Raw genomic sequence first — 26853 nt, 5'->3', positions numbered from 1 at the left:
TTCTTTTGCAGATCAATTGTACATATATCAGAGACATGCATATTGCTAGGATTTTCTTTTCTGATAATTAATGAAAAAATACCAGCTTTTGAACTTAGTAATTTTCTCGCAGAATATTGCATATAGGGTACTCCATTTCACTGGATACCGTAGGTATTGTTTATCAATTCAGGGTTGACATAGATTATGGATACAGTTCACTTAAAAAGAAAACCTGGTTTGCTGTCACATTGACAGCTTTTCACTTGTTTCTGTTTTGTTGGTTATTTTCAAAAAATGTTTCAAAGATTAATTAATAAAATGGATATAACTTTTCTTGTGGATACTCTCGATAGAAATAGTGTATAAGTGCATATATGTATATAACAGCAACATTTGCCTTGACTCTCCAACAGGGGTATTCCTGGAAGAGGACATGGATCTGGAGCTGAGTGAAGAGGAACAGTTACAGTTCTGTCTGGATGAGCTGCTCAAAGTAATACTGGACAACCCCACTAACAGAGGTAATCTATATACTGGACAGCCCCAATAACAAAGGTAATCTATATACTGGATAACCCCAGTAACAGAGGTTATCTATATACTGGACAACCCCAATAACAGAGGAAATAACAGAAGTAATCTATTTAAGTATTGAATCCTTATTTTTTGAAAGATATAGTCTCATAACTGCAATGGTGTATGCATACAAATTGAATAACGCGCGTTAGCGAGTTATGAAAATTTGTTTGCACACACCGTTGCAGTTATGAGACTATATCTTTCAAATAATAAGGATTTAATGCTTATATTTACATTTTTTACCTTCTTGCCTTGTACGCAAATGCGAATTATACCTCAAAATTGCTGTATTATCCTATGGGTAAGTTTAAATTAATGGAAGAGCCACTGTAACAGCCACAAGCGTGATCTTTGATTTTCGCTTGTGACGTTGTATTTATCAGCGTTCAACGTTTGTGACGTCACAATTAAAACTCGTCATTTGAACTTTGAGTACCCTGTCTGTGTTATGGTGCTATATCTGCAGAAGCTTTACATGCAAAATATTCGTGGAATGTAAATATATACTGGATAACCCCAGTAACAGAGGTTATCTATATACTGGACAACCCCAATAACAGAGGAAATAACAGAAGTATTCTATATACTGGATAACCCCAGTAACAGAGGTAATCTATATATTGGACAACCCCAATAACAGAGGTAATAACAGAAGTAATCTATATACTGGACAACCCCAATAACAGAGGTAATCTATATACAGGATAACCCCAGTAACAGAGGTAATCTATACAGAGGTAATCTATATACTGGACAACTCAAATAACAGGTAATCTATATACTGGATAACTCCCATAACAGAGGTAATCTATATATTGAACCACCCCAATAGCAGAGGTAATCTATATACTGGACAACTCCAATAACAGAAGCAATTGGACAACCCCAATAACAGAGGTAATCTATATACTGGACAACTCCAATAACAGAAGCAATTGGACAACTCCAATAACAGAAGCAATTGGACAACCCCAATAACAGAGGTAATCTATATACTGGACAACTCCAATAACAGAAGCAATTGGACAACCCCAATAACAGAGGTAATCTATATACTGGATAACCCCAATAACAGAAGTAATCTATATACTGGACAACTCCAATAACAGAGGCAATCTATATATTGGACAACCCCAATAAGAGAAGCAATTGGACAACCCCAATAACAGAGGTAATCTATATACTGGATAACCCCAATAACAGAAGTAATCTATATAATGGACAACCCCAATAACAGAGGTAATCTATACAGTGGACAACTCCAATAACAGAGGTAATCTATACAGTGGACAACTCCAATAACAGAGGTAATCTATACAGTGGACAACTCCAATAACAGAGGTAATCTATACAGTGGACAACTCCAATAACAGAGGTAATCTATACAGTGGACAACTCCAATAACAGAGGTAATCTATACAGTGGACAACTCCAATAACAGAGGTTATCTATACAATGGACAACTCCAATAACAGAGGTAATCTATATATTGGACAACCCCAATAACAGAGGTAATCTATACAGTGGACAACTCCAATAACAGAGGTAATCTATACAGTGGACAACTCCAATAACAGAGGTAATCTATACAATGGACAACTCCAATAACAGAGGTTATCTATACAATGGACAACGGTAATCTATACAGTGGACAACTCCAATAACAGAGGTAATCTATACAATGGACAACTCCAATAACAGAGGTAATCTATATACTGGACAACTCCAATAACAGAGGTAATCTATATACTGGACAACTCCAATAACAGAGGTAATCTATACAGTGGACAACTCCAATAACAGAGGTAATCTATACAGTGGACAACTCCAATAACAGAGGTAATCTATACAGTGGACAACTCCAATAACAGAGGTAATCTATACAATGGACAACTCCAATAACAGAGGTTATCTATACAATGGACAACGGTAATCTATACAGTGGACAACTCCAATAACAGAGGTAATCTATACAATGGACAACTCCAATAACAGAGGTAATCTATACAATGGACAAACCCAATAACAGAGGTAATCTATACAGTGGACAACTCCAATAACAGAGGTAATCTATACAGTGGACAACTCCAATAACAGAGGTTATCTATACAATGGACAACTCCAATAACAGAGGTAATCTATATATTGGACAACTCCAATAACAGAGGTAATCTATATATTGGACAAATAAAACAATAAAAGACATGTAATGAATGATTAATGTTAACAAATTGCTCCAAGTCTATATATTCCATCTCTGATAAACTTCCATTACATAGTTGTAGAACAATGTTCTCTGCTGAGGGAGAAACTAAAGATGGTCCTCCATATTGAGGAAAACAGAGTTGAAATGTACACATCAGAACCTGCAACTGTGCTAAATGTTAATGCAGCCAATATTTCACCACTGCAGATTAAGGTAAATATACAAAACAGAAAATATAATGACAACCTCTTATACAGTAAGAATATATCTAAAGTATATAGTATGAACACAGATATAGCAAAATTACAAATGTAGCAGTTTTTTTAGGTACATGGAAAATCAATCTGATTAAAATCTGCTAAGACAAATTCAATGTCGCTACACTAAATAAGATCTTTGATCCGCTGAGACAAATTTGATGTCGCTACACTCTTTGATCCGCTCCGACAAATTCATTGTCACTACACTTTTTGGTAGCGACATCAAATTTTTTGGAGTGGATCAAAGATCTGATTTTAATCAGATTGATGGAAAAATTTGATTAACTTTGATTTTGTTAGTATTTATTTCAACACAAATGCTTCAAAAATTAAGGATGAAAATTTTAGGCCTCCAATTTTATTATTTATTAATTTATTAAAATTATAATTTTATTAATTATTAATGGTAGTCATGGGGAAAAAAATGAATACGGCAAAATTCACTTATTCTAGACTACATAATGAGTGATTTCGGATATGGCAAAAAAAAAAATCTACTGGTCCGTATGATGTTGCTTAACTGAGTTTTACTGTGTATAGATACTCCTTTATTGATTTTGTTCCTTTATTTTTGATATTTTCGCACCTGTTAGGTGGTAGATCAGCTTTTAGAATTTCTGGCCTGTGCTTGTCAGAGAGATATAGAAATGTCAACTGCTGTCTCATGGCCACAGGATTTATTCTCAGTCCTCCAAGAAGTGGCAGAACTACACAATGCTATCTTCATTAGAATTTGGAAATTAATCATGGAGCAGGTAAGCTGTTATTAATTTTCCCATTAGATATCAATCTTGCCCTGCCATGTTCGAACTGGTGAAATTTGACCAATAAACAATATTTTACTTCAGGATAACATCATTCATAGTTGACAACTTTAATGTATAAAAGTTCCAAATTGATTTATATAAAAGCACATAAGCTTGATGTTTATACAAACAATTTTATATGCAGTGTATATAATAATTGTGAATTTAGGTTTTCAAAATTTATGTACATGTATTAAGTGATTTTTAAAAATATTTGAATACCCAGTATAGGTTCTAACCCAAGTTGTGTGTAGTACTGATTAAAGGAAAGCTGTTTATCGTGTCAGCCTCACCCTCATGAAACCCTATTTTCTTTTAATTTTATTGTCTTGTCCAAAAGACACAGTACATATACTGATTGACTTCTTGGTGAATGAATTTTGGGTTACAATTTTGTTAATCTTATGTTTGTTCGAACTCTTTATAATCCCCACATTGAAACAAAGAACTTGCTCTATTAAATGACCTATATAGTTGTTTAGTCATCATTGTATTCATAATTATCTTATACCAATTATTAGAATATTATTCATCCCTCAAGAGGCCTACTCAGTACAAAGAGAAGATTAAGTGAAATGTCATGCAAACATGTTTACTCTGACAGGGACGTGACCTGGATCACCACCATATTAGAACACTGGGGTTCTGTCTGGCCCACACAGATCATATGACCTCTCGGGAAACGACTGTACAAGTATGTCAGGGATTTTGCCCAGTTCTCCAAGGGAACTTCACACACTTGATTTGGCAGGAGCTACCCATTTCTACTAGTTCATGGAAGAAATTTTCTTTTCGGTACATGTACAGTGTATATGAAAAATAAAATTTGAAATCAAACATTAAGAGACAGTTATTAAAATCTTTCATTTTTCCAGTAAGACATTCTTTAACATTTTTACAGCTTAATGTTGAAAATGAAGATCAAGTTTTAAAGATCTTTAATTTTTCCAGTAACATATTATTTCTTAACATTTTTACAGCTTGATGTTGAAAATTAAGATCAAGTTCTAAAGATCTTTCATTTTTCCAGTAATGTTTTCCTTATCATTTCTTCAGCCTAATGTTGGAGTACATTGACTTTGTAAGCAGTATCAGAAAAGCTGATGTATTTCCATTTCTTTTGCCGAATGTTTTCTGTGACAAGGTACTTTTTTTCATTTTATAATATTGGTTTAAACCATGAACGTCTTATTGCTACTTCAACTATTGATGGTAAGAATTGCAACAATATCTATTTTTGTTTTCATTTTAAAGTTTCAGTTTCTCCATGGCTTCTTTAAGGATCTCCATCCTGACGATCAAGTTTTATGTAGTTTTGGACAACTTAGCAAAGAAATCAAAAGTGCAGTCTCCAGAAACCAGGTGTCTAACAATTTAAAATCCATGTATTCTATTCTTTTTTGGCTATTGGTATACAATAATGATTATTTTATGCAATATACAAATAATCAAACTTAATTGACGGAATATTGGTAAACAACACATATAACGGTGTTAAATACAATTGTACAAGCTATCACAAGGTGAATAAACTTGGTATCAACTACCAAAACATGCACAGGAAGTAAAGGTAATTCTTGGTACAAACTATCAAATTCCTCAACTTCCTCTTTCTTGTTCCCGCCAAAGTAAAGCCCTTGTTAAAATCCACCTCTGTAAAAATCTGAAAAAAATCCGTAATCATCATGCCACCCGTCCGCTTGAGACAGTCCAAATTGTCCAACAAACAAGTCCAGAGGCAGAGGACCTCACCTGCTAGGGGAAGAGGGAGGCGAAGGACAGTTCAACCTGACGAAGCAGCAACGTCTTCAGATACGGTCAATGTGTCTGCATCCATCATGCCCACACAGATGATAGAAGAGAGTCAGCAACCACCACAGCAGGCTGGTGAGTCTTTTAACATCCCCTCAATTATTGAGGAATCAGATTTTAATCTTTTTGACATAAGTGATTATCAACCAGTTCAAACTGTAACTACATTTGACTCACTCGGCGGCCACATCCCCCTAAAACTTAAGCAAAAAATTTGGGAGGGGAAATTCATCGATTTAGCACTTCTCCTCAAGTCTGCAATTGAACTTGACAATGAAATTGAGTCTAAAGGGGAATTGCAAATCAGGGATGGTAAAATGTGCCTGGTTAAGCAAAAGACCAATTCCTTCCTTTCCATTGAAAAATGGACAACTGCCTTTATAATTTTTTCTAGCATTATGCTGGAGAAATACCGCACCAGAGCACAGGAAATGTTGAAATACATGCGGGATATCCGCATTGCTGCATCTAAATCCTCTGGTTGGTATAAGTATGATGAACAATTTAGACTGAGGAAAGCGTCAGACCCCCACAGTTCATGGGGTCAAATCAACACTGAATTATGGCTGCTGTTTGCCAATAACAACAAGACACCTTTCAATCCCGACCAGCCTCACAATGCATACACCCCTACTATCAAACACCAACCTCGGCTAAATACACCAAGCAATAACTATTACTGCAACTTGTACAACAGTGGTAAACAATGTCGTTTTTACCCAAATTGCAGGTTTAAACACAGCTGCAAGCTCTGTGGCGGAACCCATGCAGCAATCAACTGCAGGAAACAACAGTCCAAATACTAGTCATGGTACACAAGCCAACACATCACTATTTACACTGGGTCATACTCCAATTAAACTCCCTCGCCTTAAACACCATTTAAAAAATTATAAACACAAACAATTTCTGCTCAATGGGTTTCAACATGGTTTTCAACTACAATACACGGGCCCAAGAAGACCAAGACATGCAAACAATCTACAAAGTGCTAAGCAGCACCCAACAATCATTAACCAAAAAATCAGCAAAGAACTTTCACTACAAAGAATCGGGGGTCCTTTCAAACAACCCCCTTTTCCAACACTCCAAATATCGCCAATAGGCCTGGTACCAAAGAAAGATGGAGATTACAGACTCATACACCATCTATCTTACCCAGATCAGGACTCGATTAACTTCTACCTAGATCCAATAGCATGTTCAGTTCATTACTCCTCCATTGATGACGCAGCTGCCATGATAGCTTCGTTAGGTCAGAACACTTTATTAGCAAAATCTGACATCAAGTCAGCCTTTAGATTATTACCAGTTGCAATATCTGACTTTGATTTGCTAGGTTTCCAATTTCAAGGCAGTTTCTATTTCGACAAAATGCTGCCCTTTGGTGCCTCAATTAGCTGTGCTCTCTGGGAAAAATTTGCCACAGCACTACACTGGTTAACTCAAAACACATCTCGCAATCCAAACATTTTACACTATCTCGATGATTTTCTCTTTGCCGGCAAAGCCAATTCTCACCAGTGCCAAAACACTTTAGTCATTTTTCAGAACATATGCCAAGACTTGGGGGTTCCCATTGCACAAGACAAAACTACAAACCCAGCCACAATTATCACATATCTCGGAATAGAATTTAACACAACTGTCATGTCAATGAAACTCCCTCAAGACAAGCTGAGTCTCCTCTTAGCGACAATCCAAACCGCCATCCAACATCAGAAAGTCACCCTCAAATTTCTTCAATCTCTCATTGGCCTGCTCAATTTTGCATGTCAAGTAGTAGCACCTGGGAGAGCCTTTTGCAGAAGGCTGATTGATGCCACCATGGGCATTAACAAACAACATCATCGAATTACAGTGACAGCAGAAATGAAACATGACATCCAAGTATGGCAGCAGTTTCTAGCAAACTACAATGGGATTACAGTGATCTCAAATAACATTTGGTCGTCAGATACCTTTTTACAGCTATTCACTGACAGCGCAGGGGGGGAGAACGGGGGTTTCGGAATTTTCTTTTCGGGAAGCTGGGCTCACGCCAAATGGCCAGAAAAATGGATACAAACTGATGTCATCTATGACATGACATTTCTGGAATTGTTCCCAGTCTATGTGGCAATATTGACCTGGCGCAATTCCTTGTCTAACAAACGTATTCTTTTCCACATTGACAACATGGCTGTTGTACATGTCCTTAACAACTCCACATCCAAATCCAAGAGAGTTATGGCAATAGTGCGTGAACTGGTCCTCGTAACACTCAAGTGTAACATCACTGTTAGAGCACAACATATTCCCTCTAAACAAAACTCTATAGCTGATTGCATTTCTCGTTCACAGTGGAAAAAATTCCAACAGCTGGCACCAGACGCAGATCCCAAGCCCACTCAACTTCCCAGCCAGATCTGGAATGTTTGGTCACCGAATCGAAACGATTAATTCAGTCATCACTGTCACACAACTCCAAACTAGCCTATAGTACAGCTCACAAAAAATATAATTTTTTCCTTGATCTCTATAACCTGCCAGACATCTTGCCCATACCTATCGATACCTTACTCAAATTCATTGCATACTTGTCAATTCAAAAATACTCAGCTAAGACAGTGGAACTCTACGTACGTGCCCTTTCATTCAATCATAAACTTAAGGCACAACACGACACTACAAAGTCTTTTCTTGTATCCAAAGCAATCGAAGGCCTGAAACGCAGCAAGGGCAAGACAGTCGACACCCGAGGTCCAATCACTCGCCCCCTCCTGAGACAATTAATTTCATCCCTCCCAACCGTCTGTTCCTCACAATACGAGGCCACGCTATTCACCGCCGCCTTTTCATTGGCTTATTTTGGCCTACTTAGGGTAGGGGAATTCACAACCACTAACAAATCACCATCCACTCATTGTTTAAAACTTCAAAACGTAACAGTTCATAGTCATCAGTCCAATTTGAGGCTCACTATACCTCACTCTAAGACAGACCAAACAGGCAAATCTTCCACACTAATCATTTCTAGAGAGTCTGAGAAGGCCTTGTGTCCTATTCAGGCCATCTTAAATTACAGTAACATTCGCCCCCATTCAGCCCCTACTGCTCCTTTTTTCATCCACGCCGACTCCAAGCCACTCACAAGATACCAATTTAACTCAGTTCTTCAGAAAGCGCTCTCCACCATAAGTCACCAAGGGCACTTCAGTACGCATAGTTTCAGAATTGGGAGAGCAACTGATATGGCAGCACAGGGGGTCCCAGATCAAATAATCAAAACCTCAGGCAGGTGGAGGTCGCAAGTTTTTTCCTCTTATGTTAGATTGTAGGTATAGGGTGGGATTTATTACCTTTATTGCATCTAAATAATTATTAGCTTCCACTAATCCAAGCAAAGTTTTTCAGGCACCCTGAAAAACATTTGGATAGTTGGATCATCAATCCCTTTCTGGGCCGGAGAACTGGCAGCCACCCAACCTGGTGGCAGGAACCTTAACCTTTCCGCCAGAGTTAAATGGCATACAATAAGGGGACTGCAGTGGCACCAACTCGATCCCCATATTCTGCAATTGTTAAAAAACGCTCCACCCCCAGAATTTTTAGTCGTCCATCTTGGTTCCAACGACCTAACCACACAAGGTTTGACCAGTAAAAAACTTGTCAAGGAAATTGAGTGTGCTCTTTTAAGATACAATGCGCTAATGCCTGAAACCACATTGGTATGGTCAGCTATTCTACCTCGCCTCTACTGGCATGGGGCGCCACTTAATTCGGGGAAAAAAATTGAAAAGAAAAGAAAAACAATCAATAGGAAAGTTCGATCAATTGTATTAGATTTGGGAGGGATGGTTATTTCACACCGAAACATCCTAGCAAAGTTTACGCAATTATTTAGACATGACGGCACACACCTGTCTCGAACAGGAAATGAATTGTACCTCAAAAATTTGGAGGGGGGCTTGTTAGCATTCTTATCAAACACTGCCAGGGAATTCTCGTAAGACATTTTTGTTTGACTATCAATCTTACAGGAGGGAGGTGAAATTGTTTTTCTTTTCTTGTTTTGGGTACATGTGACTGCGTGTAGGACTGTTATTCTTTGGGTAATGGAGAACATCATATCAATGTTCGTGGCGGGTCCTGGGGGACCTAATGGGAGGTCTTTTCGGGACATGTCTGGCCCGTGCGTTTTCCCCCATCTGTCAATTAGGCGGAGGGCTGGTATACATGTGTTGGGAAATCGGCATCCCATGTACTAATGATTGGGGTTCACAAGTATCACGCCATACTTGGGACCCCCTCCACCTCCTAACAAAGGGGGGGAGGCTCACCTGGTGTACTCAAGGTTAGCAAGTACGAGTATATACCAGGGAGCAATCACCGGAAAACAGGGTAAACAGTCATGTCCCGAGTCATCCCCGTCCACATGTCATTCATCAAGCATGGGACATCTCTGGCACTTGTGATCAACACAAGGCCCCCCGTCTTGCCCGTTGTGCACCTTTTTGCGTGTTGGTATTTCGGTGGACCCCCAGACCTTTCCATAGCCGAGCAAGGACAGTGTGGCCTTTCGCCAATACCCATGGACTTCGTGGTTAACATGTTTGTGTTTTGACATAGTCACTCATCTGTGTATTGATTCTGTGTTGGCAAATAATAAATTGTGAACTGTTGCATATCTTGTTCTGTATTTAATAATAGCAAACAAGCAAAGCTCTGGGATTACGTTCTGTTGGAACACTGGTGCAACTGCATAAATACCAAGATCACTGATGGTCAGGCAAAATACATGTATCATTGCTATCGCGTATTATGACTGTTCAATTAATAATGATTATTTTATGCAATATACAAATAATCAAACTTAATTGACGGAATATTGGTAAACAACACATATAACGGTGTTAAATACAATTGTACAAGCTATCACAAGGTGAATAAACTTGGTATCAACTACCAAAACATGCACAGGAAGTAAAGGTAATTCTTGGTACAAACTATCAAATTCCTCAACTTCCTCTTTCTTGTTCCCGCCAAAGTAAAGCCCTTGTTAAAATCCACCTCTGTAAAACCCTCCCACCCAGCCCTGACTTTAAATTGTTAATCTATATGTTATGTTTTAAGCTTTTTACCAATATTTTTCATATCTGCTTACAATTGTTCACTAAAGCTCAGTAATCTGCGCCCAGTATCTCCTATCTTTCAGATTCATCAGAACCTACTGGAAGATGACTAGTCACCATGCCTCTCCTTAATCCGTCTTGGTAAAGAGACCATTGACAACCAGCAATGCTAGTATATTCTATACCAGAGTCCATCTTGACATCTTGGAGCCAATGGCCATGTCGAACAGCTGTGATAATTTTTCAGCAACAAAATACTCATGTCTCTAGCAATTTTAATCGTTAGGACACTATATTGTCACACTGCCCTCCGTGGCGGGTCCTGGGGGACCTAATGGGAGGTCTTTTCGGGACATGTCTGGCCCGTGCGTTTTCCCCCATCTGTCAATTAGGCGGAGGGCTGGTATACATGTGTTGGGAAATCGGCATCCCATGTGCTAATGATTGGGGTTCACAAGTATCACGCCATACTTGGGACCCCCTCCACCTCCTAACAAAGGGGGGGAGGCTCACCTGGTGTACTCAAGGTTAGCAAGTACGAGTATATACCAGGGAGCAATCACCGGAAAACAGGGTAAACAGTCATGTCCCGAGTCATCCCCGTCCACATGTCATTCATCAAGCATGGGACATCTCTGGCACTTGTGATCAACACAAGGCCCCCGTCTTGCCCGTTGTGCACCTTTTTGCGTGTTGGTATTTCGGTGGACCCCCAGACCTTTCCATAGCCGAGCAAGGACAGTGTGGCCTTTCGCCAATACCCATGGACTTCGTGGTTAACATGTTTGTGTTTTGACATAGTCACTCACCTGTGTATTGATTCTGTGTTGGCAAATAATAAATTGTGAACTGTTGCATATCTTGTTCTGTATTTAATAATAGCAAACAAGCAAAGCTCTGGGATTACGTTCTGTTGGAACACTGGTGCAACTGCATAAATACCAAGATCACTGATGGTCAGGCAAAATACATGTATCATTGCTATCGCGTATTATGACTGTTCAATTAATATAGATTTATACATATTGATATTCAGGTTCAGTAAGTATAAAAGGTGATTTACCTCAGGTGTATGGAATAAAACCTGAGGAAAATCCCTGTACACCCTTGAGTTGACCTACATGTACATAACAAATTTTTTTCCTATGTAAACCAAATGTCTAATCAAGGGTGTATTTAATGCATTGTGATGTCATGTTATTACCTCCGGCTGAAGTCGGGTGTACAAAAATTTACCTGGCTTATTAGCCAATCAAATCTGGTGTTTCAAGCTACATATGAAATATAAATTGTTTTGCCAACTAATACTTCAATACATGTGTATGCTAGAATATTTATAGTTTTGATGCATGTCCATTCTATGATCTTTACAGCTTTGATACATGCCAGGGAAATATCAACAACTTTAATGCATATATATATGCTATAATATTTACAGTTTTCAAAATTTAAAGAGAGAGAAAATTAGTCAGTAATAAGACAGCTGAGAATGTTCAGTTTATTTTAGTTCATGCATGAGCATTTGGGACTTTGGTTCAGTGTGTGTATTCAAATTTATACAGATATTTTATTTACAGCTTGCCTTCAGAGACTGGGTACAGTTTGAAATGGAGACAACGTTTCCGGATGATATACTCTCTTTTGCTGATTGGTAATATAAATTGATCATAATTTTTGCTAAAAACTTTTGCAGCCAGTGGTAGAATAGAGCCAAGCATGGGTCGATGTTATGAATATTTATTATTGAGGAGAAACCTGAAATTTTGTAATTATACGAGTAACACAGAATAGACACAAGTTACAACACAATTAGACACATAATTAGAAAATAGAACAGTATAATTTTACAATTTAGAATGAAGTTTAATTTATTACTTTAATCCTTACCTAGACAAACTATCCCACTTATTTAAGTATATCAATAGACTGTATCATGCTGACCTCTTTTAAGAAAGGGATTCTAAATTTTTAAAATAAAAAGGCGAAACCCTTTTTAAAAGGTAGATAATTGTGAAACAGTGAGTATAAAGTGTGTGTCTTTAAAAATCCTCTTCTCAAGAATCACTGCACCAGAAATGCCAATATTTACACAAAAGCTTGTATATATAGTGAAAATTCTAAATTGTAAAAATTATGAGTCTCGAGCAAAACTGGGGCCCCAAGCTGGTTTCAAAGTTTAACATAGAAATAAATAGGAAAAATGTTTAAAAATTTTTTTTCCTGAAGAACCACTGCACCAGATATGCCAATATTCACACAAAAGCTTGTTTCTTGGATATATAATGATTTTAAATTATATAAATTGTGACCCCCTGACCAAAACTCTTGTTTATTTGAGGGGAAAGCATTTTATAAAATGTTGCCAATATAAATGAAAACAGTTTCATCATTGAAAGGTTCCTCTAATGAAGTATTTAAAAATAGTACATAAGATGAGAATTATGAGAGATAAGACAGTTTGTATAAATATACCTACTTATGTTCAGATACCTCTCTTCATGTGTCACGTTTGCATGGTATTAACCTCATTTTTATGATTGGTTAAGAATCAGTAATTTCAAAGGTTAATGCCATCGCTTGATGTATTTAAAAACATTTTATTTGTGTGTCATATGCATTGTAAATAGACATAATATACTTAATTGGGCTATAATGTTTTTGACCATTAGGTTAAATATGTATAGTCAGTGATCTGTTTTTTATGTAAAACCTCTAAAACTGCATAACAGATTTTTCTAAAATTCTTACCAAAAAAATGGTAATGTGAAGATACATGTACAGTTATTAATATTCACAAAAAAGTCTGATTCATGTGTAAATGTACATTTGCAGTAATTTCCCCGAGTATTTTTTATGCCCCCTTTCAAAGAAGGGAAGGCATATTGCTTTACTGCTGTCTGTCGGTTGGTCAGTCCACCAACAGTTTCTGTTCCTATTCTTCACGTAGGATGCACACATTGAAATGAAATTTGGTATACAGGGTTATCATAATAATATCTAGGTCAAGTTTGATTTTTGGTATGATCGAGCAATTTTCGACAGAGTTGTGCCCCTAAGAAGTAGAAAACTTCCAATTATTTGCAGTATCAGTTCATCTTCTTTTTGTAGGATGCACGTACTGTAATGAAATTTGGTATACCTGTTTATCATAATAATATCTAGGTCAAGTTCGATTTTGGGAGCGATCCAGCAATTTTCGACAGAGTTGTGCCCCTTGGACGTAGAAAAATTCCAATTATTTGCAGTTTCCATTCATTTTCTTCGTGTAAGATGCACATATTGAAATGAAATTTGATATACAGGTTTATCATAATAATACACTGTATTTAGATCAAGTTTGATTTTGGGTGTGATCGAGCAATTTGTCAGAGCTATGCACTGTGGACTTAGAAAATTTTTAATTATTTGCAGTTTCCATTCATTTTCTTCGTGTAGGATGCACATATAGAAATGAAATTTGTTATACAAGTTTATCATAATAATATCTAGATCAAGTTTAATTTTGGGTCAGTCAAGCATTTTTTGACAGAGTTTTGTGCCATGGACTTAGAAAAATTTCAGTTATTTGTAGTTTCTGTTAATTTTCTTCGCAGATGTTTCCAAGGGAGGGGGGCATAAGTGTTTTACAAACATCTCTTGTTTTCTTGATGTTACATCTATGCCTCTTGTTTTAATTTGGTTGTAGTCTATACATACTTTGCCATTCATTTTGTGTAATTTTGTCAACTTATATGGGAGAATAAGGTAATAGTGAGTTTGCATACTCTTTTTCCATTTCATTTAAAAAAGAACAAAAAAATATTTATTTCACTTGCTATTTTTTCCCCTTTATATATAACACTATTTGAGCAAATCTTTATTTCCGCATAACGGCAAGACCTGGGCCAGAGGTCAAAGAAGCACACCCATGATCAGGGTCACTTCTTTATCTACTACACCAACTAACTGAATGGCGATAAAACAAACCTAGTGTCTAAATGAAGACACATTGATTTAAGGAATAATTCATTGAGTATTATGAGGTGATCAAATACCTTCTGGAGGTGATCAAACCCAAAATAGCCCGGAGGATTTTATGAATGATTTGATCACACCTGACCGTATTTGATCACCTCATAATTCTCAAAGAATAGTTCCTTATTCCTTATATAATTTTCACAAATTGATCAATTAGATATTAAATTATTGACATTTTTACTATGTGTTATTTGGTATTATTATGCAGACCCCGCTTGCGCACCAACAGTATGTCATTTGTGTCATTAATGAGCTGTATTGATCTATACTTTACAAATAAGATTCATAGTGTTATCAAAGACAATGGAAAATGTACATGTTTAAGTGTAGTTGATAAAATTGAACATATGTGTAACCCAGCGGTAGACAGAACACCATTGATGGGGCATGTAATCAATTTATTCAATATATACAAAAAACCTGAAACATACAAAATTGACTCATTTGACAATTATCTCAGAATATGGTACAATTATTAAGCCAAATTTTCAAAAATCTTTTCTACTTCCACACATGTGAGGTAAAAAAACTGAATGCATGGTTATGATGTCCATGAAGCCTTCTACCAAAATTGTGAAATTCATGGCCTCTGGTTTAGGGGTTCAGGCTCTAGGGTGGGGCCAATATGGCCATATAGTAAAAATGTATTAATTCTTGGAAAATCTTCTTCTCTACTCCCATTAATATTTGTTAAAAACTAAGTGCATGATTATGATGTCCATGAAGCCTTCTACCAAAATTGTGAAATTCATGGCCTCTGGGTCATGGCTCTAGGGTGGGGCCAATATGGCCATATAGTAAAAATGTATTAATTCTTGGAAAATCTTCTTCTCTACTCCCATATATATTTGTTAAAAACTAAATGCATGATTATGATGTCCATGAGGCCATCTACCAAAATTGTGAAATTCATGACCCCTGGGTCTGGGGTTCAGGCTCTAGGGTGGGGCCAATATGGCCATATAGTAAAAATGTATTAAATCTTAGAAAATCTTCTTCTTTACTCCCATATATATTTGTTAAAAACTAAATGCATGATTATGATGTCCATGAAGCCCTCTACTAAAATTGCGAAATTCATGACCCCTGGGTCATGGGTTCAGGCTATAGGGTGGGGCCAATACGGCCATATAGTATAAATGTATTTAATCTTAGAAAATCTTCTTCTCTACTTCCATATATTTTTTACTTATTAGGTTTGTTACTGACTGTATTAGGTTTGTTACTGACTGTGTACAGAAATTTGTGGGGTTGGTAAAGTCCATAGAAGGCGAGGCAGAGCCTAATAAGTGTTTTGTTTTGTCGAGGACCTAAAATTTGATATGTAAACAATCAAAAGATAATACATAGTATTAAAATTCATAGCTTTATTCTCTAATTTTTTACCTTTCTCGTCAGTCGTCTGTGCAAACCTGGATGCCATATTGTAGGATCATAATATTACGTCGCGGGCAAAGGAGGGGGGTTACTCTAAATATTTTGGGGCTTAAAAATCAAAGGTATGGTTGAACATTTGTGTAAAAAATCAGCTTAAATAACGTTACGTCCGCCATGTTGCCGTATAAATTTTGACGCTCGCCCCGTAAAGAAATTTATAAGGCAATCACGTGAAGCTATTCATCCAATGACGTCGAGACATTCCAGTCCGAGGCAAAACTGAATGCCTGGTTATAATGTCCATGAAGCCGTCTACCAAAATTGTAAAATTCTTGACCCCTTTGTTAGGGGTTCAGGCTCTAAGGTGAGGCCAATATGGCCATATTGTAAAAATGTTTTAAATCTTAAAAAATGTTCTTCTCTACTCCCACACATGTGGGCAAAAAACTGAATATATGGTTATGATACACTAACTCCTCTACCTAAATTGTGAAGTTCATGGCCTCTGGGTCAGGGGTTCAGGACATGAGGTTTGGGGGTTTGGGGGTTGGGGGGGGGGGGAAGGCAATATGACAATGTAGTGTTAATGCATATAATGTTTAAAATTTTTTTTCTCTATTTTCAGACATCTGTATTAAAAACTGACTTATAATTATGTATACCAGGAAGTCCTCTACTGAAATTTTCATTTTCATTTCCCCTGGAGTATGGGTTTTGACTCTAGGGCAGGGCCAAAATGGATGTATTGGTGTTAATGCATATAATGTTAAAAAATTATCTTCTTATATCATAAACAGTACAGCTCACGAGTATCCCGACACCCACCGTGTAAAAAACACGGTGGAAAACGGTCTGTGTCGCACCGTGCACACAGTGTGACACCGTGTATGTGTATTGGAAAATTCAAGAAAAAGCACCGTGTCGCACCGTGGCCGCCTGTGTAACTCCGTGGCCACTGTGTTACTCCGTGGATATCGTTACCTGAGACGTTGATAGAAATAGCGTATGTTTAGAAATAAAGAAATTATGGCTAAACAAGGGTTGAAACATATATATCCTTTTCATATTAAAAAAAAAAAAAAGAATGTCGACTTATGTTGCACGGACCCAGAAAGTTGTCGAGGCTGTCAACGTGAAGTTAATTTTTTGTGATCTGAAAACTTGACGTAAATGGATACCTTTTAATTCATTTGTTCTTAAATAAATTGAAATAAATTCACCAAAAATATTTAATAATCAATTAATATATAATCAAAATTCAAATAAATTTAATTCATCTTGTTTTTTTTTTTTCTAAACACACGTGATGTTGTAACTGACGATCCTATTAAAATATCGGGAGCTTAAATGTCTTATTTCTGTTATCTGTAAACACTTTCGGATTTATAAATTAATTTACAGCCTTACTTTTAACGAATTAAAAATGAGAAATGAAAACATTTCAGATCATGTTTTTTCTAAAAACATGTGCTGTTGATGTGCTGTAGTAAATAACAACCCCATATTACCGGTGACTCGAATAATTTGGACTTCAGCTATTAATGTAGCAATAAATAAACAAAAAATCACTTTTATATTATAAATAAATACATGTACAAACTCTTTTTAAATTATATTCAAGCATTGTACATGTATTAAGAATGTACCCGCATTTCATAAAATAATTTTCAACTTTATTTCCGTATAGCTTGTAATGGCCTCGTGATTTCACATGAAAAAATCACTCGTGCGATGTACGGAAGCTGATCAGATACACAGCATTGTCTTTCATCTTGGGCTCTATACACAACAGGTGTTATTGTCTGTCTTGTTAGGTGTCATTGGAATTTACAACTATCTGTGTGTATATTTGGACGTCTGAACAGGTGTACTCGAGATGCCGTTATTCACACAAATAATTTCTAAACTCAAGTTGCTATAAAGATAAAATAAATTTTTTTTCAAGAACCGATCCACGGATTCTTAGCGCTATGAATATGTACCATGCGGTACTACATGGACAAGTACATCACACATATGTTTAAAACAGGCTTGGGGCGAATTACATTATAAAGTAATGCATTACATTACCATTACTTCATGAATTTGGGCATTAAATTACCATTACCATTACTTGATTTTCTTGAAGTAATGCATTACATTACCATTACATGAGTAAAGTAATGCATTACCATTACCATTACTTTCTTTAATAAAGAGTTTTTGCAAATGTTTCAAATATAAAACACTCTTTAACATATCTACAGGTTCATGTTCAGTATCAGGTTCAAATTCAATGACTATATATACAAGAGTCATTCTTTATTTGCTCAATATATCATAATTTTGTGGCATTATGAACAACATATTATATAAGTAAAAAGATATTTATACACATTTGGCATGATACAATGTTAGATATGATATAGAGACACAAAATTTGTGCATAATAGAAAACAATTTATGGAATAATGTTGCGGTTATTAAAAAGCTAAATAGAGATATTTCCCCAGATAACACAAATCTTTATAATTTTGGACACTTAGTTGTATTAATTTATAGACAGAGGGGTTTTCCCAGTTATATTTCTTAATATATTTTAATCAGATTTTTTTATGCTGAGGACACTTTAATACAAAAGATTGCTGTTGCACTTTATGATCAAAGTTTCAAAGGTTTCATCTTTTAACTGCTTCCTATTAGTTTGAAAATCTTCCCAGCTATACTAAATAAACGGTGTACAGGTGCAGTGGACGCTGTGACTGAAAGATTGTTTGACAATCTTTATCTTAGGATATACTAAGTGAAAAAAATACATGAATCTGGTATTTTCTATCAGTCCAAACTAATGTACTTGATATACATGTACAACTGTACAACAGAGAGAGAGAGAGAGAGAGAGAGAAGAGAGAGAGAGAGAGAAAGCGAGAGTAAAATTATTTTCAAATGGGTTATAATATTAGAAGTGATTTTGATTTTCATCATGGATGGACAGTGCATTCATTTTGCCCTTAAAGGTGCATGCATGTCTGTCCTCTATTCAATTGGGACATGGCGTAGGGAAGGGGATTGGGGTGTTTAGCACTTCTTATAACAATGGATTGTTTTGATACTTAGGTTATCCTGGGGGCATAGTGTGTTGTTGACACATGTATCTCTATTGAAGTGCAAACTAATTGGAGTAAATTGTTTAAATGATTTTAAAACTCTTAAAAACAACACTCATAAAAATTTATGAAACTGTGTTGTTATATTTAGTAATATGAACAATTTAAAAATGAAATTTTATAAATCTTTTTTAATACAACTAAAACATTTTTATTTGATGAATTATTTCTTTCTTCTTTATAATAAAGTTAATCAAATTCAATTTCAGCTATTCATTTATTCATCACATTTTTTAAAGTGAACATGCATAAATAAGCATAGTAATGCAAAGTAATGCCATGTAATGCCAGCATTACACTAAATTTTGGAAAGTAATGAATTACATTACCATTACTTGTAATGCTAATTTTGTGGCATTACACATTACTAGCATTACTTTGGAAACATGTAATGCATTGCAATGCATTACCATTACATTTAGCATTACCCCAAGCCTGGTATAAAAGAAAGAAAATTTGAAAATATATTAGATATAAAGCTGTATAATTATATTATTTAGAGAAAGTGCATTTGTTTTCAACAACCCGTTAGATTTGTTATCGTTGAATAGAGTATAAATGAGAAAAGATCACAGTTATCATGGTTCTATGCACTATTGAAACTGCCAAACTACAGTAACTACGATTTCTACTACGTTTAAAAACAAACTGAAACAAAAACTTATAGAACCGTTTATTTGAATTTTAAAAAGGAAAAAAAAGTGTTAGTGTTTTAATTGATCAAACCTTTATGTGGGCGATATCGATTTTTGATAATAACAAAAATCAACCGTGTCAATCGCATACGTCTGAAAATTGCGTGCATAAAAATTTTATTTATTTCTATTTCTTTGTCTTTTTCTTTGATTCTCTTACGCACATTAATAATAAATATTTTATTCTTTATAAGTTTTATTCCTAAATCCTCCTTTTTTCACAGGTAAATACCGCGTGTTACACCGTGTTACTGTCCGTGTTGCATCGCGTTGCACCGTGTCGCACCGTGTTTTTTCTGAAAATTGCGTGCATAAAAATTTTATTTATTTCTATTTCTTTGTCTTTTTCTTTGATTCTCTTACGCACATTAATAATAAATATTTTATTCTTTATAAGTTTTATTCCTAAATCCTCCTTTTTTCACAGGTAAATACCGCGTGTTACACCGTGTTACTGTCCGTGTTGCATCGCATTGCACCGTGTCGCACCGTGTTTTTTCTCGTTCTATGGCCGAAACAGAGAACAATAGATCAAAGGTATCGACACTTCCACGCTCAGCGTGGACTTTCAAACACGGTGGTCGGTTTGTCGGGATACTCGTGAGCTGTACTGTACCTAGTAGTGTATCAGCCCTGATACACGTGTTTTGGACTAGGTGAGACAGCAACCGGAAGCTAGGGCTGTATCACCCTCGGGGCTGATATTTCTCTGTCTCAGCCCGTCGTCAAGGGGGTGTATTGCCCTCAAATTTGAAATTGATAATTTCCATATATCTCTGCTTTAAATTAAGACAAGTTTGTGAAAAAACGATAGAATAACGAATATATAATGCAAATTATCACCTTACACATCTGAATATTTTGATGTATTACCGAAAATTGAAAAATAATAATTCAAAAATAGCGCCAAAGAGTGATGTGTATCTAAGTAAGGGGAGGTAACCTACACAACGGTTGTGTATTTAGAACAATAGCACGATTTATTTAATATCAATCAACGTTTAAATTATGGAGGATATAGAGAAGGATGGAACGAGACTTAATCTTAGAAAATCAGAGATTAGACTGTAAAAATTAAGGGGTTAAAGTAATGGACGCGCTTATGAACGTTCTCCAATAACTTTCTATATAACAGTATGGATCTTTATGAATGGAATCTGACGGGAAACTTACGAAATCCCAGTGAAAGAATTTGACTCATAACGAAGCTGCGTAGGAGGGAAGTTTATCTCGCGATAATTTTGAATTCTAGAAGATAGTCCTTCATTTCAGACGACAGACTCTCTTCTACTGTATTTCAAATGACGATGGTTTGTCAACAAAGTCCGACAACTCTTTACAGTTTTAACACATATAAAAAGAAATAAAAACGAACAAGTTTTGTAAATCCGAAAAAAATCAATAGCTTCTTCATGATAAATTATATTCCTTATTTGGAATTTAAATTTGAATTAAAGTCCTTGATTTTTGATATATGATATAAACAACATCACACTTTTGTTTTGATCTCGTCCCTGGTATCAGCCCTCGGATAGTATCGGCCCGCGCCCTTCAACTTGGGCCGATACCAACCGCTCGGGCTGATACCAGGGCTGAGATCAAAACAAAAGTGTGATATTCTATATTACTCCCACACACCTGAAAGGAAAACTGAATTCATGATTTTGTAGACCAGATCTTTAAGTTTTTTGCAAAAATTATGATTTCATAGTTCTTTTTGAAAGATTTCAGGCAGGGAGGTGGTCCTCAGTACAAATTTATAATTTTTCTACTCCAGAATGAAACCTAATTAATTAAATGCATATATGAGACTCCTCGACAAGTTTGTGGATGGGTTATATGCTACTCAGGTGACCGTTAAGGCCAATTGGCCTCTTGTTTAGATACAGGGTAGTTAATATATGATATGGAAATGTCATTTTATAAACAAGAAAATCATAGAATATATTTATATGAATAAGTACTAAATTACACAAGAATTACCAGACACGAGCAGCTAATCAAAGACCAAGCTTGCACTTAATCTTAATACAGGTCTATCCCCTCTCAAGGCAAGACAAGGTGTGTGTGGGTCTGGTAAGTTAGGCAAGAAAATGTGTTAGTGAAAGTTAAATTTAGAATGTTGTTGAACAGGTCAAACTGGTAGTGGAATGGTCAGATAGAAATAAACAATTCCATGTGGACAATCTCACCTGGAGATGTGAATAAAACACACACACAGAAACAATTACTTTACAAGTAGACCAACATTTGATATTATTTACTAACACTGGTTACATATACATGTACAATAATCTTTCTGTTAAGTTTGGTGGTCACTGATTTGTTTGTTTTTTTTCTTTAGGCAGGTTCATGTACACAGCACTGTTTTTAATTCCTATTTGCAAGAAGAATCTTCAGCGAACGGTTCAATAAAAGACAACAACAGAAAGATTATAGGAGAGTTATTTACCCAACTTCTGCAGCAGGAAATGAGGTACTGTGGAATCATTTAATTTCATGGGGGCCAATTTTCGTGGATTAAGGGTTTTTTGCTTATTCGTTGGGATGTTTTTTCGTGGATGGGTCAGTTTTTAGTTTTAGAAGGTAAACTAAATCTAAACTGAATTTAGTTTTCGTTGAGGATGTAAATTGGTGGGCAAGGGCTAATACCACGAAAATTGAGGCACCACGAGTTCTTATGATTCCACAATATGTACTAGCTTGTGTGGGCATTGATATACTAGTTAGAATGCTGGAATTGTCCTGTTTGATAGGGTACTCAACCTCTTCATTAAATGAAAACTTGAAATATTATTATTACAAAACATACACAATGCAATTTGACAGACTTAAAAGAATGGATTACAAAATTTATATGTTGCTTATGTATTGTGTAAAGACTGATAATGAAACAGAAAAGGATCACTGTTTTCTGTTTAATGAGTTGACAGTTTTTTAATTTGATAGTCTAAAGTTATATCCATCTTCGGAATGCAAAGATTGCACTAGTAAAGAGGTACATAAACACACAGAAGAAACCCATCTCTACTTTATCTCTGTTCTTCAGGTAAGCTCCAAATAACTGAAAATATCTTCTGTGAAAGTGAATGAAATTCTGTGAAATTAAATAGTAACTTCATTTCTTTAATTTCAAGTAGGTACAGCACTTGATGTGTAAGATTAAGAGGGATTAGATATATGCCAAATATGATAGGAGACACATTTTAACAAATATTGATGTACATGTGTTACTTTAAATGGAAACTCCTATTTGGCATTATGATGTATACCCCCTGTACTTTTATTTAAGTGGTGTAAAAACAGCTGTTTTCCTTAATGTTAACTGTTAAGGTCACCTGCGCTGAAAGCTCGTGAGCTTTTCTGATCACATTTCTTCCGTTATCTGTCCGTTTGTCTATCTGTAAAATTTAAAACATTTTTAACTTCTTCAGAACCACTGGACAAATTTCAACCGAACTTGGTGCAAAGTGTCCTTATGTAAAGAGGATTCAAGTTTGTTGAATAGAAGGGTCATGCCCTTTTCAAGGGCAGATATTAAAATATTGAAAATTTGTTTGCATTGATCAGAGTTATGGTCATTGTTGCTCAGATGAGTGATGTGGCCCCTGGGCCTCGTGTTTAGGGGACTGTTTATTATTTTACAGACCTTGATTTCTTATTTGATGCCTGGTAAGAGAGTAGCATCATGGCTGGCTGAGCAAATACAAGATGAAATGGTCAGGAGAGAATCAAATTTAGAAAAAGAATTTTGTATTCAAGCAATATTTAGGTAATGGATTTCTGTTGAACAACTGTAAATATGAAATAAGTTGTGTATGTTAAAATGAGGTGTTTAGTCCTAACTACATGTGATGTTTCTCTTCATATTTTTACCTGAATGTCTCAAATCTTACATATATTTTTGGCTCGATCATTTTTTTTTTGAAAAAAATTGTTTGAGAAAAATATACTAGTTACTGTCATTCAACAAATTTTGTTAAAATGCTTGTCTTAAACATTTGTGGATTTCCATTGTTAGTGAGGCTTTTGAAAGAACAATAATTGTCAAGGCTTGCAGAAAGCTTTCTCTTCTAAGGCTTATGAAATCGTTACCTCTTTTTGAGCATTTGTTGATCAATGTCTGAAATGTTTTTCATTGTAGAATAATCTCATGGTTTCCTGCCTTCAGACTCTTTGCTGATTCTCCAAGTGCGCCCTCAGCTCTGGATCTTCCATGTCAGATCATTAATCAAAACTTTGTAGGTGTATTATTTGTCTTTAGAGAACAATATGAATTATTGAAGGAATTCCCAAAGTTTAATGACATTTGATAATCAGTATTATGTTTTCTTTGTTGAAATAAAAGAAGTTCATTTGATGTTTGTACCTAGGCTCCCTTGATCATTAAGGATTTTCTTGTTTGTCTGTTTGATATGTATTAATTGTATAGTCACAGAATTCAAATGCTGACAAGGTATTTGTGATTAACATGTTTAGTCATTAATTATCGATTAGATCCCAAACCCGGATTTGCCTATGTCTTAATTGTACGAGGGTTGATCCAAAAGCAATTTCACAGATGTGATAAAATTATGAAAAATCTGTGTAAAGTGACAAAACTTGATATCTACCTACCGATAATTCAATTCAGATCTGAAAGTTTAAATGCATTATGAGAAATATTTCTGAAGATAACTGGGAATATATTTTGTAGAGCAAGAAGCAAGGATAGCTGAGGCATGCTAGCAAAGTCATTTCTAGAGCCTCGGCATTCCGGTAGAATTTCATAATTAAGTAATCTTTAAAAGATGACCGTGATGGTCTATTTCACATTTTTTTCATAAAATAACTTTTTTTGGTAATTGATGGGGTAGTATATTGGATATTATTTAATGTGCGATCAGTTTGTCGAGGTCTCTTAAAGAAGTCATGAACGTAGCTTTATGATATAGCTCATGACGTAAAAACCTAGTTTTAACTTTTCTTCAGAGTGTATATGTACTGTCTATTTAATTTATTTATTAACATGACACATGCTTTTATCAGATATTGGAACCACGTTAAGGGTACCCTGTTCACTCTCTCAATTGTAGGTTGATATGTCTATTCCAGTACATTTTCTAGTGATTTCTATCCATCGAAGCAAAATATGCCTCCTTTCACTATTCGCGTGTCCAGTCTTTTTATTCCTTGATCTTTTGTGTAGATACCCGAAATAGACAGTAATTTTTTTTTAAACAGTTATAAAAAGTCTATGATATATCAGTTTCAAAATATTGTGTTTTGGGGTCTTTTTTAAATTTTGAAGCAATACGTTTTATGCAGTACAGTGCCAGTGTGAAACGTCATGCATAGTGTGACATTACTTTTGGATTAACCCTTGTAAAAGTTTGAAGAATATTACTTAGAAATCAAGTGGAAGCAAGTTGGTTAGAAGTTTTAACAAAGTAATATTTTAAACTGGAACATCAAGTTTGCTAGTTTTTGATCACAAAGACAGTAAAACTTAAATTTTAAGTAACAGCATGAATGCTACACAAAAAGTAATCGCAATTGGTGAATACTCTGTTATTTATTGTCCTTCATCATGCCATTAGGGCGCATAAGGCAGGTGTTTATCCCAGTGTACATGGTGCTAAGCGGATGAGAGTCATTGACTCCCCCCTGGATTGGACATCAGACCGTGGCAGGTTTATTCCCAGCATAAGCTGGTACTCAATTTCAACTGGTGGACTGAGACAATGTAGATAAAGTGCCTTGTCTAAGTGCACAACATCAAGTGACTACAGTGGGGTTTGAACCAGCAACCTTTCGGCTACTGACCTTACGCCCTATATCACTGAGCCATGTGCTCCCTGTTCTGTATATAGATAAGATTAATGGTTTTGTTTTAATTTTATTTGTACTATAAAATTAATACATTTCATTTAAACAGAAGCAAATATAACACCTAATGGTATATATTTCATACATCGAACATAATCTGACCAATCCTGCATTTGGAGTCGTTAAGCAGCATGTCAACGGATTAAATAAGTTTTTAGGTCATCTAGTTGACTCTTATAACTTATATACCATTTGACATTGTCCATGTCATGCTTTATTTGCACGTACTGTACTATATTTACATTCAGTTTTTATTTCTTCTTATTAATATATGAATTTGCATTGGAAATCTGTGACATTCAATTTTTGATAACACGTATTAAACCTGATAATGACATATGAGCACAAGTGATAGTCATTAGGCATTTTGATTAGATATATTATAATTATTAGACTTGTAAAATGTTCAAACTTACCTGGCCAATTTGATACATACTTTTGAAAAATAGTCTTTTCATCATATCTTTTAAAAAAGGAATTTTGTCGGCAAAGTTTCTGGCACTATATGTTTAACAGCAGAAGTGCACTAAATGGCATGTTTTATGGCTGACAAGCGTATTTAATTGCTTTAAAGCAACGATACAAAAATATTTTATACAAATAAACTTTGAAATTAATTTAAGGCCATCCTTAAAAAAATGTTTGTTTGGAATTGCTGCATGGCGGTTACTAGACCCAAGAGGGAGGGAGTGAATTTTTTTTCTAAGCTTGAAGTTTAACTAATTAAAGAATTGGCAAAAATAAAAATCTCCATATCAAAAAAAAATCTTTATTTTCAGCTGATTTTATTTGCATGGGGTATTTCAATGAGGCAGGATGCAATTTCATACAAACAATGATTTTATTTTGGCCTTAGCATTGAATGCTTATTTTTGTATATAACTGGTCCTATGACACACCAGACTTTGCATATTAATTATGATACTTCGGGTTACCTTAAATAAGTTTGGTTGCGGAGGATAACATGAACTGTGATGATTACAACCCTGAC

General features: G+C 35.5%; 2 protein-coding genes across 2 annotated transcripts in view; both read left to right on the top strand.

Moving 5' to 3' along the window:
• The window catches only part of LOC128186711 (Fanconi anemia group A protein-like), a 78315-nt gene that overhangs the window by 33718 nt on the left and 17744 nt on the right, over positions 1 to 26853 (top strand). Inside the window, exons 21-31 of the mRNA XM_052856568.1 lie at positions 396 to 503; positions 2841 to 2980; positions 3621 to 3782; positions 4438 to 4628; positions 4890 to 4977; positions 5088 to 5195; positions 12337 to 12410; positions 22339 to 22470; positions 22944 to 23043; positions 23642 to 23766; positions 24139 to 24235. Of these exons, the coding sequence (XP_052712528.1) occupies positions 396 to 503; positions 2841 to 2980; positions 3621 to 3782; positions 4438 to 4628; positions 4890 to 4977; positions 5088 to 5195; positions 12337 to 12410; positions 22339 to 22470; positions 22944 to 23043; positions 23642 to 23766; positions 24139 to 24235 (1325 nt within the window). The remainder of the gene's footprint in view (positions 1 to 395; positions 504 to 2840; positions 2981 to 3620; positions 3783 to 4437; positions 4629 to 4889; positions 4978 to 5087; positions 5196 to 12336; positions 12411 to 22338; positions 22471 to 22943; positions 23044 to 23641; positions 23767 to 24138; positions 24236 to 26853) is intronic.
• On the top strand, positions 5490 to 8371 carry LOC128186705 (uncharacterized). The gene is made up of 2 exons (XM_052856559.1): positions 5490 to 5720; positions 6376 to 8371. Exons 1-2 carry the CDS (start codon positions 5519 to 5521, stop codon positions 8085 to 8087), a joined length of 1914 nt encoding a protein of 637 aa, XP_052712519.1. The 5' UTR covers positions 5490 to 5518; the 3' UTR covers positions 8088 to 8371.

Source organism: Crassostrea angulata, chromosome 6, assembly GCF_025612915.1.
Source record: "Crassostrea angulata isolate pt1a10 chromosome 6, ASM2561291v2, whole genome shotgun sequence".
Lineage (NCBI taxonomy): Eukaryota > Metazoa > Mollusca > Bivalvia > Ostreida > Ostreidae > Magallana > Magallana angulata.
This window is presented reverse-complemented; position numbering and strand designations above follow the sequence as displayed.